At 38.9% G+C, this 15034-nt stretch overlaps 1 protein-coding gene across 3 annotated transcripts in view; it reads left to right on the top strand.

Moving 5' to 3' along the window:
• Positions 1 to 11277, top strand: part of LOC122800063 (rho GTPase-activating protein 7-like) — a 988694-nt gene extending 977417 nt beyond the window's left edge. For all 3 annotated transcript variants that reach the window (XM_044069557.1, XM_044069559.1, XM_044069558.1), the window contains one exon: positions 10673 to 11277. In XM_044069557.1, the coding sequence (XP_043925492.1) occupies positions 10673 to 10790 (118 nt within the window). In that variant the 3' untranslated portion in view covers positions 10791 to 11277. The remainder of the gene's footprint in view (positions 1 to 10672) is intronic.
• The last annotated feature ends 3757 nt before the right edge of the window (positions 11278 to 15034 follow it).

The following is a 15034-nucleotide window of genomic DNA, read 5'->3' as shown; positions in this document are numbered from 1 at the left end:
ATCCACTAATCAAAAAGTTCCACAAGCATCAGTGCTCTCTCTTTCTCCCCCATGCTGTTGTCATTGTTCATTAACAAACTACCCATTGACCTCCCACAACTTCCAATTATTTTATATGCAGATTATATGGTCTGATACACAGCAAATAACTCTATTAAAAATAAAACAACAAACTTGAACAAGACCTATCACAACTCTCAGACTGGTTACTTAAACATTAACTTATCCATAATTTTAAAAAAAGTGTGCTATTTGGCACCACTTTCATATTATCTAAAACCACAGAAAGCTGGAAAATTATCTGTAACACCAAAGAAAAAAATGAAACAGTGCAGCAATACAAATGTATGGCTTGATCATAATCTCATTTTGAGCACCACATTTGGGTAACCAAAACCAAGGTAAACAAACTCCTTTACTATTCCAGTAAAATCTCCCATTTTCTTCCCTACAGGAAGATTAGCAGTAATTAAAGGTCTCACAGCTGGAACACAGACTTCCCCTACTCTGTACAACCTCCAAAAAGAATGGCATTTCTCAACAAACAACAGCTATTCATATCAGCAGGTTCCTAACTCTCTTCCTGCACAAAGGACACCATTGTACTACAGTCTCGGAAGCAAAGTGAATTTCTGTCAAATACCAGTCAGTACTTCTCATGTCCTCTCTGGTCTTTAAACATTCTAGAATAATTTCCTTTCTTCACCAGCAGATTGACCATAAGAACCTCTACATATAACCTAAGGTCATGTCTCCCTTCTACCCCAACCTGTCAACATCCCAAGATCTAAGAATCCCTATCCATTAACATTAAATCCACTGAGTCCTACTAAATGTTCAGAATTCAGATGGGACCTTAAGCAATTCATATTTTAAATACGATTGCTTCTTAAACAGTAATATTATCTAGTTCTTACTCTCAAAGCACTTTTGCATATTACTGTGACTTCGAAACATCATACTGAAAGACATTACCAGTGTATGGATAAACAGTGGCACATCCCACTTATTTCCTAATTGTTTTCCTAACATAATATCGAACCATATTCACTATACACTCTCAAAGCCCACCTCTCCTCTGCTCTCCACAACAGTTCCACTCTCTGTCTCCCTATCTCTCTTTCTCTATCTCTAGACTTTGGGAATGTACATATATACTGAAAATGCATAGAAGCCTTCTCTTATGTAACTTAAATCTTAAAAATGTTATCATGTCTTAGAAAAAAAAACACCTTGCTTGGTCTTAAACTGATGCATGCAGTTACTTCTTACTTACTTTTCATGCTAAATTACAAACTGTTACTTTGACATCTCATGGATACTCTCTCAGTTTGTAACACTGGGCTGAACCTGAAGAAGAATATTTGTACCTGCATGCGTCTCATGCTTGTAAAAGGTACTGGCAACAGCATAGCCTACAATATCTGGGCAAACTGTCCCTATACATGCCTGTCACTGTTACACGACTGTTAAGACCTGTCAAATGTAAATGTTGGCCTATGGTGCTTAGTGCAGTAGTATTACGCCTACACCCTTCACCCTACCATCACAGTACAAGAGGTCCATATCACAGGCAGTTACCAAGATGCCCCTAATTCTTCCTAGTAGGGATGCCTGCCTTACCCTATATATACCTGTTGTCATGTATGCCTTTATGTATTTCCACATCTCTCCCTATAGCAGTTGTATGGTATACCCCCACATTCATTACTATGATTAGTGAATGCTCTAGGTATGCTACCCCTTAGTCTATAGCTGTCATTCTATCAATCCTAATAGTATACAGTCTATAATTCTGTGTTATGTGTACACAGGTATTTGTATGTCTGGAGGATGAGGTGTATAAAGTCAGCTGGGCAATTTCAGCCCAAATTAAAATGATGTCCTGCTTCAAGCAATTAGGATAGATGAATGGCACCTGTTGGTGAGGTGAGAACAGAGGTTGATCAGTCTTTACATGATTACATGTGGCAGTTAGTGGTCCACAACATAAATGCCAAGGGTATACACAATCACACATTACAGCAATGCCATGTGTTACTGACATGTTACCCTGTGCCAAGGAGAAGGCATATTTCATAACAGCAGAGCAGTGAGCAATAGGAGAACCACCTAGGAGCAATGAGCTGAGAGAGTCAGTGTCCCTGTTAGGAGGACACAGGTTCTTGGCTTATCCCTAGAGGGGTAGACACTGGCATAAGGCCAGAATTTCCCCCTACATGTTTCTGTGGCTAATGCAACAAGTTAATACCTCTTCCACCAGTTTACTGTAAAGTTGCCCTGCTCATAGACATTGCAGGCTTACCACAGCAAATGCAGGCCATGTATTGTTTTAGGCACATCAGTGTCCAGCAATATCAAGACAGTGACAGAAGTAAGTTGGGGTTTTCACAGTTCATCTTGCATGGACACCATTAGTGTGCATGTCACAGGAGAACAGCTTTGGCAAAGGTACATATGCTCACTCTAGGGTATGTTTTGTTGCATATTCACAAGGCAGAGTGCAGGTATTGTGGCAACTGTAGAGTCTGGGAAACAATAACAGTCTGATGTTGTCACCTGTGGTGGGGTTGCTGCTGATAATGATATGGCATAGATACCAGATCACAACCTGATGGCACAGCAACATCATCTGCCTCCATCATGAATGTGGATGCACCCTCAATTTAGGCAGCATGTGTGGTCTCATCCCAATAAGAAGATGAGGTTTTACAGTATGAGACCCCACCATCCCATGTAGGGGAGGGGATCCCCATGACTGCACAACCAGTGATGCTCCCACTGTGGCTGAAGCAGCAGATTCATACACTGCATCTGAAGTGGAGATACACAACATTTTGTAGTCTCAGAAGGCTGACTCAAACCATCTCATATCACAGGTGTCCCCGACTTGCAGGTAGCACTTGAGATCACTAATGTAACATCTAGGCTCAATCCACTGAAACCCAGTTCAACATGAACCCCACTGCTGTGTTACTTAGTATATGTGAGGATACAGAGGCCAGGGACACAGTAATGACTGGACTCCTGATATCTGTAGTAGCACATAGCACTTCCATGCCCAGCTTTATTTGAGGGATTGGCAGGGACATTATCAAAATATTCACCGGCACTGATTTCCAGTGTTGACTGAAGGCATGTACCAGCTAGGGAGGGCATGTAGGGTGACCATCACTTGGTACACAAGCCTCACCCACATCTGGGAATGTACCACCTCTCCACCCCCCCCCTCACAGTAGAAGGCCACAACTCTCACCTTCCAGTGGTAGGACATACCTTGTGTGGACCTCATCCAGGTCTCAGTCCTGAGTCATATACTATCCCTGGCAAGAGGGACCACATGATTTAGTGCAACATTTCTGGATAGTGGCCACAGATAGCAGTCATATAGTGACACCCAAACAAATTGCAGGATGAACTTGTGTTTGACACAGGATACCCTTCACCACAAGATGCTCACCTCTACATCAGGCAATAGTCCAATAGTGGAACCCCCATCCTCTTCACAGGAGGATATAATATATGATACAGAATACCCACCACCTCAAGGCCTCAATCTCAGACTTCTGTGATATGGCCACATCCAGTGTGTGTAGACAGCCATGTGGCACTGTGTCTCTCCACCCAGTGTGTGTAGACAGCCATGTGATGCTGTGTCCCTCCACCCAGTGTGTGTAGGCAGGCATGTGGCACTGTGTCCCTCCACCCAGTGTATGTAGACAGCCATGTGACATTGTGTCCCTCCACCCAGTGCATGTAGACAGCCATGTGGCACTGTGTCCCTCCATACAGTGTATGTAGACAGTCATGCGGCACTGTGTCCCTCCACCCAGTGTGTGTAGACAGTAATGTGGCACTGTGTCCCTCCACCCAGTGTATGTAGACAGCCATGTGGCACTGGGTTCCTCCACCCAGTGTGTGTAGACAGCCATGTGGCACTGTGTCCCTAGCCACCAGCACACATGAAAAGAACTCTGACCCACTCCACCATCCTGCCTATGTTGAAAGCCAAAGTTCACATTTACTACAATTCTTAAACTCCTAACCATTTTATAGAAACAATAAACTCAAAACATTGTAGTACAAAACATAAGCCAGAATAAATGGAAAAAAGGACATTTGCTTCAGACTGTTCTTTGTGAGAAATAATAAATATGCCCAGACAGCAACATAACTCAGTAGCTAAACTAATGACAGTGACTTAACAGCAAATTAAATAATATTACAGAAGCAAATTCCAATGTAACAGTTACAAATGGAGTATGAATAATGAAATATTGTAAGAGACCAATAGTCTGTTATTAATTTAAGTACAGCAACTAGATACAGACTGGAGTCCAATAGCAATTTCAAACAAGGCAAGCTAGTGTAACCAGCTTGCATAAATAGTCATGATCAGGTAAATAACAAGACATAAAACTATATTATGCAGTCATGAACCTGCACAAAGGTACAAACAAAATTATCCCAGTGGAAACTGACAGCTTAAATTAACAGATAATCGGTATTCAGCAACAACCAAAGGTACTTGGTACAAAAGATCCCCTTCATGTGATGCTGTCCCACTGTTAGTAATCCAGCAAACCAACTGCCCAAACAGTCCAAAGTGACAGCAGTGATAAGTGTAGGAATGTCTAATGCACAGTGTTGCTTCACCATGTTCAGACAAGCATAGCTTGATATGTATGTTGCATGCATCATATGTGATCTGTGTGGCACTACACCATCACTGTGTGCATTTCAGGACCCATAAGGTTAGACTAAATGTTGCCACTTTTCCTACACCCTTTCAGCTAGACCTGATGTTGCCACTTTACCTACACTGCCAGGTCCCCCCTGCTGCTTTCTAAGGAGTGGTTGTGTGGATGATAGTTGTTGCTTTTCCTACATACTCATTACACTATGCTGCTAATGTGCTTTCTCTGCTGGGTGGGTATCTACGAGGTCAGACTGTATCTGCATCCTAAGGCTGTCCTGCATGTCTCCCCTTTACCATATTAGTGAGCCAGCAGCACTCTAAAAGCATGCTGCAGCCCTGTGGTTGGATCATACTGGAGTACACCCAAGATGTGCTGGGACAGCAGACGTGAGCTTTGAGAATGTGTGTATAGTTTTATACTGGAGATCTGCTATATTTAGAGAGGTCTATACACAAGTCATAAGCCAGGGCTACAGTAAGTATCCAGCAGCAACTACAACAGAATATAAACGTGTGGGGAGTTGCTACTTATGGACACCCCAGATACATAGCTATATTGTTTCAGATTAGTACAGGACTTGAATGTAACACCTAGATGGCCCTGTTTAACTTTACATTCATAAAGTGGCAATTTAGCCAGATTAAGTCATGCAAATTGCTTGAGTGCTGCATTAACTCATTGGTTATAATCCCACACACACCACACATTGCCTGGCAGTCCACAGAATAGCAGTCCTACCTTTTTACAAACCTTCATGACTGTATGCCAAGTGGAGGCTTTATTGTTACATGTGTGCAGTCTACAATACCCTGAAATTCAGGGAAGTGCATGATGCATTGGAAGGCTTGAATGGTGTCAGCACTCTTCTGTGGTGTGCTAGGAAGCCATGCACGATCCTCTACATTTAGAAGCATTACAATGAGGAAATGTTTGCATATTGTACAGGTAGAAGCCTGTGAAAATAATTAGTAAGTTAATCTCTGAATGGTTCTTGTAGCCAGTATGGAAAGAGTGACGCACGTTAGCCTTCACAGTTATGGGAAGGCCACACATTCCTATCGCTTTGTGTGTGGTTGATACATGTCAGCTAAGATCCATACAATCTCCTGACCAATTCTAAAGCAATCAATTAACAGTCTCTTGATCAGTGAAATACTGATAAGTCAAATGCTCTGCAAACCAATTGGAGCCATCATCACTAAAGACTATCGTATGCTGCTGCTACTGATGCTGTAGGGCAGCTGCTGTGACTATGAGCATTTTTGTTATAAGCAACAAAAGCATTTTTGGTGTGCTTTGCCTTTTTACAGTCAGGCATACAGAGAGGCACAATTTCCTCTACATCCAATTATGAATGGCAACTAAGTTGGCCTTGCATGTTATTTTGGTATCATAAGGACATCATTGTAGTACCTCATTCCTTTTGCATGTCATCATATAGCCATTTGGTTATATGTTCTACTGTGTTTTTAGGCTTAATGCACTGGAGCACAATGTGGGATTATGAATTACTAGTAGCCTTCACTAGTCTGTGTATGGCATATTATACATCCTGTCTATGAATCATGGCAAAAGCTGGCAAATTAAGTTTATCAGCTCACAGATTTAGTGAGGGATCTTTCATGAAAGTAGTGTTGATGAATGTAGATTTTTATATTCGCTTTCATTAATAAGTTTTAGGAATTCTCAAATGAATATATGATAAGCCAGTAAAACAAGGCAGAAGCTTACATAGTCCCCCAAAGTTCTCTCCTAAATGCAGTTGCCTTTAGTCATCCAGTTTATTCACTCCTACACAGTCTTGTTTTCAATTGCTTGTCTTTCTTTTCCTATATATTCTGTGCCAGGTGTGCTGAAAGCCATTTTGCATCTTTCTGCAGTCCATTACCATCCATGGTATTCCATTTTATGTATTAACCAGTCGGTCAGTTTAGCATACTCAAAACAATTAATTTATCCTTCACCATTTTCTGCAACTCTTTGAAGTATAATCTCATCTTTAAGTAACTTACAGAACAGATCATGCATTCCCTTTCTGTTCCAGACTATTGATATCTTGGCAATATAAATATGGCCAGAGCTACGACTCCAATTTTTATAAACTTTGCTTGAAAACACTACATGCTTTACTATACACATGACATGGTTTGCAGAGAAAGCAAATGCAAAAAATTAGAACTGCCAGACACTTGTAGCGATATTTAAGCCTCTCTATTCCAGTCACCATTTCAGCTTTTTTGGTAACCCTCAAGTGCAGGTTCCATTGTACGAACAGCAGAGCAGTCCCAAAGAATAAACAAAGGTAGATGTAGGAGCAAATACATTTTAAGCACTTTCATGAACAAGTTACTTCATCAGAATCAAATTACTAAAAGCACACACCATCCTTTTGTACCCCTCCCCAGTATCACATGAGAAAAATCAAGGAACGTATATACGAACACAGAAATGACATTAGAATGGTGGATTGCAGCGATGCTTTGGCCAAACATCACATGGAGTTTCCTGCCCACTATTTTCATTTTTTTGCACTTGAACAAGTGTTGCAAGACACTAGAGGGGGCCCTTGGAATGACATTTTAGAGGAAAGAGAACTGCGTTGGCAGCTCAGATTGGATGCTACTAACCATCCAGGCTTAAATGAGGGACTGTCTATGTATATTAAGGATCAAGTCTTATGTGGTATAAACTGGGTTTAGTTTTTTATTTTAATTTAATGTTCCTTGACATATTCCACATTATTATTACCATTTTTTTTATTTTAAATGCATTACAAGGTTTAGGCATCATTGTGGTTCAGTGTATTATGTACTATGAATTTTTGTGGTGTGCGATTATGTTTTCCGTTTATGGTTTCAGTTTGTTTTAACATTTAGTGTGTATTGGTGCTTTAAGAGTTTTTATTAGAGGCAATGATGTATCATGTGATACTGGGGAGGAGTACAAAAGATGGTGTGTGCTTTTAGTAATTTGATTCTGATGAAGTAACTTGTTTACGAAAGTGCTTAATCCTGGTTTGCATTAAATTTATTTGCACCTACATCTGCCTTTGTTTTTTCTTTGGGACTGCTCTGCTGTTCGTACTTTGGATTTTTGTCTTCATTGTTTTGGTTATTGGCAGGTTCCATTGTATTTTAATAGTCAGATCTTATGTACGGTGGAGACTGTAAATGATTTTAGGTTACCAATAGTAATAAGCTGACCTTTCATGATCACGTGCTACAGATAAAAAGGAAAGCTTTACAAATGGTAGGTTTCTTATTTGTGTCAGTGTCTACTAGGGATCCGAGAACCTATGTAACTTGCGTGTATCTTTAATTCAGTCCATTATGAAATACAGTGCAGTTTTCTCAAAGTATGACATACAAATTTGATGGCCCGTGCAAAGAAAATTCTCAAGGATAATTCCTAGAGTGACATGCTTTTTGTATGAGGAAAAACTGGTAAGGCGGGACTAAATCTGTTTAATATACTATACAGAGTACATAGACTCAAACTGTGCATGACTTATAAGGCCTTAAATGATCAGATTTTTAGAAATTTGCTAGGACAATTTCTCTGTAAATATGCAAGTGACCTAAAAAACTGGTTACATAGCATCATTGTATAATTAAAAAGAACTAAGAAAAGGGGATAGATTTTTGACTCAGGAAATGGAAAGAGTATATCTTGGTGGAGGTACAAAAATCATATATTATTTTTCAGTTTAAAAATAAACTGCATGCTTGGAGAGAGAATAAGAAATACTGGAGAGTCTGCATTCCCTGAAGGCCTTACACCCTGAATGCAAGTGTTCTGTGAACTAATAAACTTATAAACTATTTCATTTGCTTTTCTGGTGTATTTCCAGTTTTATGCCATTTTTAAATGTGATCTCACTAAATCTATAAATCACAGGAGTGGTAATTTCTTTCCACTGTAATTCAATGTCCCTGCTGCCCACCAAAGTATTACCCCCTGCATGATTGCCTCCAATTATTAGCTAGTATGAGTTACCGTACATTTTACAACTGTCCAAATGTATTTTATTTATTGATTGATGGATTGATTGGTCTTTGATTACCATGAAAGTCCAACTAGAGCCTCTTTTCAGAAGAAGCTTGGGTCAAAAAAACTCCACATTACATACTTTTTCATGGGCAATTAGCATGAGCTAACAGTGAAATACACTTCATTTTGCCAAGATATTGCCGAGATATACACAGTTTAACAGATGATCAGCATGTCAGGTACACTATTCAGTATATATATAGCCTGCCAAATTCATAATATCTAAAGAACACTCAGCATTATTTTACAGTTTATGTATAAAGTTATATTGAAAGTTTTAGTACACAGACAGCAGTTGAGGCATATGCAAGTGTTAGCCAACCTGTTATTCACCTGAGACATGTAGAAAAGGTTTGATGTTGTAAAGAACTCATAGTTTATGATTGTTTTACAGCATACTAGATATATTGATTGAATCTTAATCAGTGCCCAATTGTTATATCTAGAAGTTTTTTGTTTTATACTAGCTCAGTTCTAGTATTATCAACTGATAATATGTTTAAGTCACAGTAGTTTGATTGCTGAGTTGGAGGTGAAAATACCATTAGCCTAGTTTTCTTTGGATGTAGGAGCAGTTTTGATTCCTGAAGCCATTTTTCAATTTTTGTAAAGGAATGCTGTAGGTTAGCTTGGCGGTGTTTGATTGTAGAGGTACACATATTATTATTGAATCATCTGGATGCTGGATTATGTTTCTTGGGTAAAGGCTGAATGAATTAATGGAACCACGGTGGTGCAGCGGATAGCATTGCTGCCTCCTAGCAAGAGGCTCTCTGGTTCAATTCTCGGCTGGGGTGCCTTCTGTGCGGAGTCTGCATGTCCTCCCTGTGGTCATGTGGGTTTCCTCCGGGTGCTCTGGTTTCCTCCCACATCCTAAAGACATGCTGTAGGTGGAATGGACACTCTAAATTGGCCCTAGGCATGAGTGCGTGCCTTCTGTGGAAGGTTGGGCACCGGGCTAGCAACTCGACACCGTAAAACTCTACTGCCAGTCATGAGCAGACAAGGTGATCTGCTGTGGTGACCCCTAACCGGGAAAAGCCAAAAGAAAAAGAAGAAGATTAAAGAGTAACAGTCCTAATCTGGAACACTGTTGTTTCCTAATGCTAATGTTTCCTGATACACATCTGCCGAGGGACACACTGTGTTCAGTAGCTAAGGTAACTTTTAAACCAATTGAGCGTATTACTTGTGAGGCCTAGTTCCTTTTGCCTATAATAATAATAAAGGAATTGAGGCTGTATCAAATGCTTTGGATAGATCTAGAAATAAGGATGCAATCATTTCTCCTTGATTTTGTTTTTCATGAACAAAGTTTACAAAAAGTTAGTAATGCCATTTCTGTGCTGTGGCCTGGACTAAATCCATGTTGGGTCATGGGAAGTAATTTTTTCTCTATTTGCTAGTTGATCAACTGTAAGTGATATAATTTTTCAAGTATTTTAGACAGAAGTGAGAATATGGCTGTAGGTCTGTAGTCTGCCACCTTTACATAATGGAATAATAAAGGATTGTTTCCAGAGTTTTAGAATTATATATTTTTGGAGAGAGTGATTTAGAAGTATGGTTACAGGGTATGCAATGACATCTGTTGCTATTTTGAAATATTCTACTGAAAGGTTATCTGCTGCAAGAGAGGTAAGTGTATGTTTTTGAATAATATTTGCAAATGATCTTCTCCTATATTGTCTCCAGCTGATATAAATGTATCCTTTATGTTCAATATACATTCTGGTGATTTTTTTCCCTTCCAGCATTCAGTACCTTTTATTTCTTCACATTAAATTCCAGATGCCTTTATTAATCATAAGTATTGCAAGTACAAGATGTAGAAGCATATTTTTATCTCATTAATCTTGTTTAAAGTTTCTACTACTTAAGGTTTGCGCTGTGACTTATTTTTTTTCTTTCCTGTTTTCCAGAGGCCGGACTACAGAGTGGTACAACAAAGTCTTTGGTCACATTTGTGCAGCTTCAGTCATTAAAATAAGGGAGAGTTTCAAGCAGCTCAGCACAGACATGAAAGAAACAAAAATATAACGGGCACAACTTAAATAAAATAAACCTATCATGATGAAGTGGCAATCCACTGGAGGCAGAAAAAAACAGAAGAAATTCAACTCAAGAGAGATAGTGAAAGAACTAAATGATATTAAAAATCCTGCTCTGTTTTAAGGAGTGAAAGAGACAGGAATAATGTGCTACACATGTGACAATGATATCGTATTTTCACATTGGAGCCACACAAGATTTCCATTCAGGTTCCATTGATGAAATGGTTAAAAGACTAAAGACATTTGTTTGGCAGATGTTTATTTTTCATTCTGGTGCAGAGTTCAGTCCTATAAATGTACCAGCACTCAATGTTAATTCAGATATATATGTTTATATAGTAAATTATTGATACTCAAAGGAAAGCTTTGTTTTTCAAATTATGTATATTTTAATTGATTTAATAGTTTTTGTAAGAAAGAGTATTATATTTACTTTACGAGTATTTTATATGCTTATACACAGCAAATGTGCTTAATTATTCTGCCTGGCCAAGTGTGTGTGTGTGTGTGTGTGTGTGTGTGTGTGTGTGTGTGTGTGTGTGTGTGTGTGTGTGTGTGTGTGTGTGTGTGTTGCCAATTTGCCAGTCCTGTATTTTTTCCATAGGATAGCAAACATTATTTTACAGCACAGAGGGTAGCTCCTTCATAGCCTGCGTAATGGCTTGAAATGATTATATGTGTTAGGGAAGATTGTGAAACAATATCAAAAGGAGTGAATGGGGTAGATTCTTAAATAATATCCCTCAGGAATGGAAAAACTCACAAATACAGGGACCCGTGCATGTGTGTGTGTGTGTCTGCGCATGTGTGTATGTGTAAGAAAGGAGGGTAAAATGAAGTATATTTAAATACTGTATTGTCTACAATGCAACTGAGCCATAGAACAGTAAGTTTTCTCAAGGAAGTAGTGAACATGAGAACCATTTCGCCATTTCATGTTTTCAGTGTAAGTAGTATAGGGTTTTCCATGGAGTCACAGTAAGGCTAAGATTACCAGGAAAGAGTTCTCAGAGTAACTGATGAGGCAAATACTTATAAACATGTAGCTAGGTCACTAATGCTGTTTCCTGGTAATGATTTCTGTTTGTAGTTTTCATAAGTTAACCACAATCTGACATAGATCAGTAGTCCTTCTGCTGTTGGAGGCCAGTAAACTATGCCACTTTTGTTGCATAAAATCCTAATTATCCTTAGTGCCACAGCAGCCACTGTTTCTGACCACAGAGAGCTGTGACTTTATGGGGGCAATGCAATGCGAATTAGTTATAATGGGAAAATCAGTGAGTGCTAAGGAGTTAATAAGTTACATGGGGGTATGTGTAGTATAGATTTTACTTCATGCCTAAGGGTGTTGTGAGACACAAGTCCAAATTTGTAAGCCTATGGATTTAGTCTTCCAAGTAGAAGTGTTATTTGTGGATTTCTCAAATGCCTTTGACACTGCAGATCACAACATACACATAGTGAAACTCATAGCGTGAGGTATAACTTCACTATTCTTCATTAAAATGATTAGTGACTGGATCTGTACTGGAATGGTTATAGTTGTATTTCAAGAGAAAGGATCACAGGTTAGGATATGGGGAATACCATGGGGATCTTTATTAGGTCTAGTGCTATTTGTTGTATAACTGTGCCTTAATAGTTTCAGGCAGTTTCAGTACACCATTGCCATAGGTTTATAGGTGAATACTAGGCTAACAGTTCTGAAAGGTCATATTTAAGCCTAGCCAACAACCAATGGTTAGAATCAAACCCTGTACCTTGTGGCTATGAGGTGAAGACCTTAACCATCATGCCAAACCCACTCCCTTATGCTATCAGATAGGTATCACATATCGCAGCTACAGAAGGTTACAACACATTTCAGTAGTACTTTTCATCATAGTAGTTTATCTAGAATAAACACTACGTATGCAGTTTGTTGGAATCAGGGTTCACACACACTAGAGAATAAAGAAATAAAAATAAAACAATATTCAGTATCTTGGCTGACATTATACTGTGTTTTGAGGGGCATATAAACCAATTCATCATGAAATGTGAGAAGCAATTTGGGAGCCCTAATAATATATGTCACAAGCAGGAACCCATTCATCTTGGTACCATTACTTATGTCTCTCAGCTGACATATTAGAATATGATAGTCAAGTCAGGAACATAATAAATAAAGAAGCCTGACTTAGAATGATGGGAGAAAAGGGCATTCTTCAGAATTCTGTTTGGTATCCAATCAAAGGAAAAATGAAACTAGGTTTGTACTCACTTTGTATTCTGAGAGATCTCTTTTTTGTATACAGAGGTTTTAAGGATTATTTTATCTGAGAAATATTAGGGTTTTAGAAAAGAGGGCATTTTTTTTTACCTTGGGGCAAGACAAGTAACTTGATATGATGGCCAAACATTTTAGAGCACCTAAAAGGAAAACGTTGTCATTAAGGTCGGTAATCAATGGAAAATGTTGCCCTTGGTGATAAGCCAAGCTGAAGATCCTGTTGCCTTTAAAAAAAAACTAGAAATTATACATTTATATGGGAGACAGTGGCTACCAGGTATTCCTGGCAAAAGCTCCAGGCCAGCAGAACACCTTATCCTCAGAAGTGCTATATGATGATATCCTGCAGTTGACCACAGAGTCCTCAGACTTTTGGAGTGGAAGTAATTGCCTTTTCTCTTATCGCAGTGATCTCATCTTTGGAAAAAAACAGTGTAATGCTAGAACTGCAGCTGAAGAAGATGATGGAGGCCCAATTTCAGATCAAGTTGCATACCCCATTTCGATGTACAATGTAAAGTAGCCCACACACCTCACATTCCTTGCTTACTGCTGACTGAAGGTCATACTAGCTCAAAACAAGAGTCTGGGTCAGTTCATCAAAAGCTTATTATTTGAAAAATAAATCAACTGAAAAGAAATAGCTACATACCGCACATGCAGGGAGCTCCTTTGATGAGCGCCCATTTTGGCCATTTAATATTTTTCAAACACGTGACCACCAAACAGATTATGTGCTCTCTCAAATCATGATATGCATAAACATCTTACCTGAAACTTGTACAAATTATCTTGTAGGATACATTGTCAGACTAATTTCTAAGAATGTCCTTCTCGGAAATACAAGATATCACTCAATTAAAGTTATGTCATTGATGAGTTTTGCTATTAGTAGGGTAGGTTTATGAGTTCCTGCAAAGGTACACAACAGTTAAAAGTATTTTAGGAGTACAGCACAAATTTACTGCACATAACAATGAATATTTATGCATAAACACTTGCACAAGTAGGCTCTCACCTTCGTTAGTAGTCATACCACAAACCTGCAATCTTTACTCTTTATGTTACCACTACTAGCCCAGTTTAGATTCAAAATAAGTAAAGTTATATATCTATTCCACATAACCATAAAAAGCCTTGTGAAAAGGTCTAGCATCATTCTTATTTCTACAGCTCATATTTACAGGCTCACTTGTCAAGTCTATGATCTACTGGCCTTCAGGAAGCTCAAGTGTCATAACCTAATGCTGATATTTTTAAAACTGATATTATATACTTCCTATATACATATGTACATACAGACATGCATACACACACACACACACACACACACACACACACACACACACACACACACACACGCGTGTGTGTGTGTGTGTGTGTGTGTGTGTGTGCAATCATTTTATTGAAGTATTTATGTTACCTAGCTTAGGCAGTACCCCACTCCAAAATGATACTTTTGTTAGAGACCTTGGAACCTGGGTTGATAATTCCCTCTGCTTTAATCATCATGCAATGATAGTAATCAGAAAGCCCTTCTACTTAGCACAGTTGATTGCCAAGGGAATATTATTCAGATCTATTCAGCACTGATTATGCCAATTATTGAGTGCAATTTCCCCTTTGAGATGTAACTGACTAAACACATCAAACAACTTGAAAAACCCAGAAGTTCCTAACTAAAAAGTTAATTTGCTTAAAACCCCCTAAACTACCAGAAAAGACTAGCAGCACTGTCCCTTTATTTGGTGTCTTATAGACTCTTGAAGATGGATCTGTACCTTGCCTTGCCTCACCTCAGAGTCATTATATACTCAGTGATCCTAGATCATCTCCACAAATCAAATCTTCTTCTTCTTTCGGCTGCTCCTGTCAGGGGTCGCCACAGCAGATCGACTGTTTCCATTTCTTTCTGTCCTCTGCATCTTGCTCTGTCACACCAACCGCCTGCATGT

The sequence above is a fragment of the Protopterus annectens genome, chromosome 4.part0 (assembly GCF_019279795.1).
Source record: "Protopterus annectens isolate FY-2018-M chromosome 4.part0, PAN1.0, whole genome shotgun sequence".
NCBI classification, from domain to species: domain Eukaryota; kingdom Metazoa; phylum Chordata; order Ceratodontiformes; family Protopteridae; genus Protopterus; species Protopterus annectens.
Note: the sequence above shows the minus strand (reverse complement) of the source record. Positions and strands in the feature narration are given on the sequence as shown.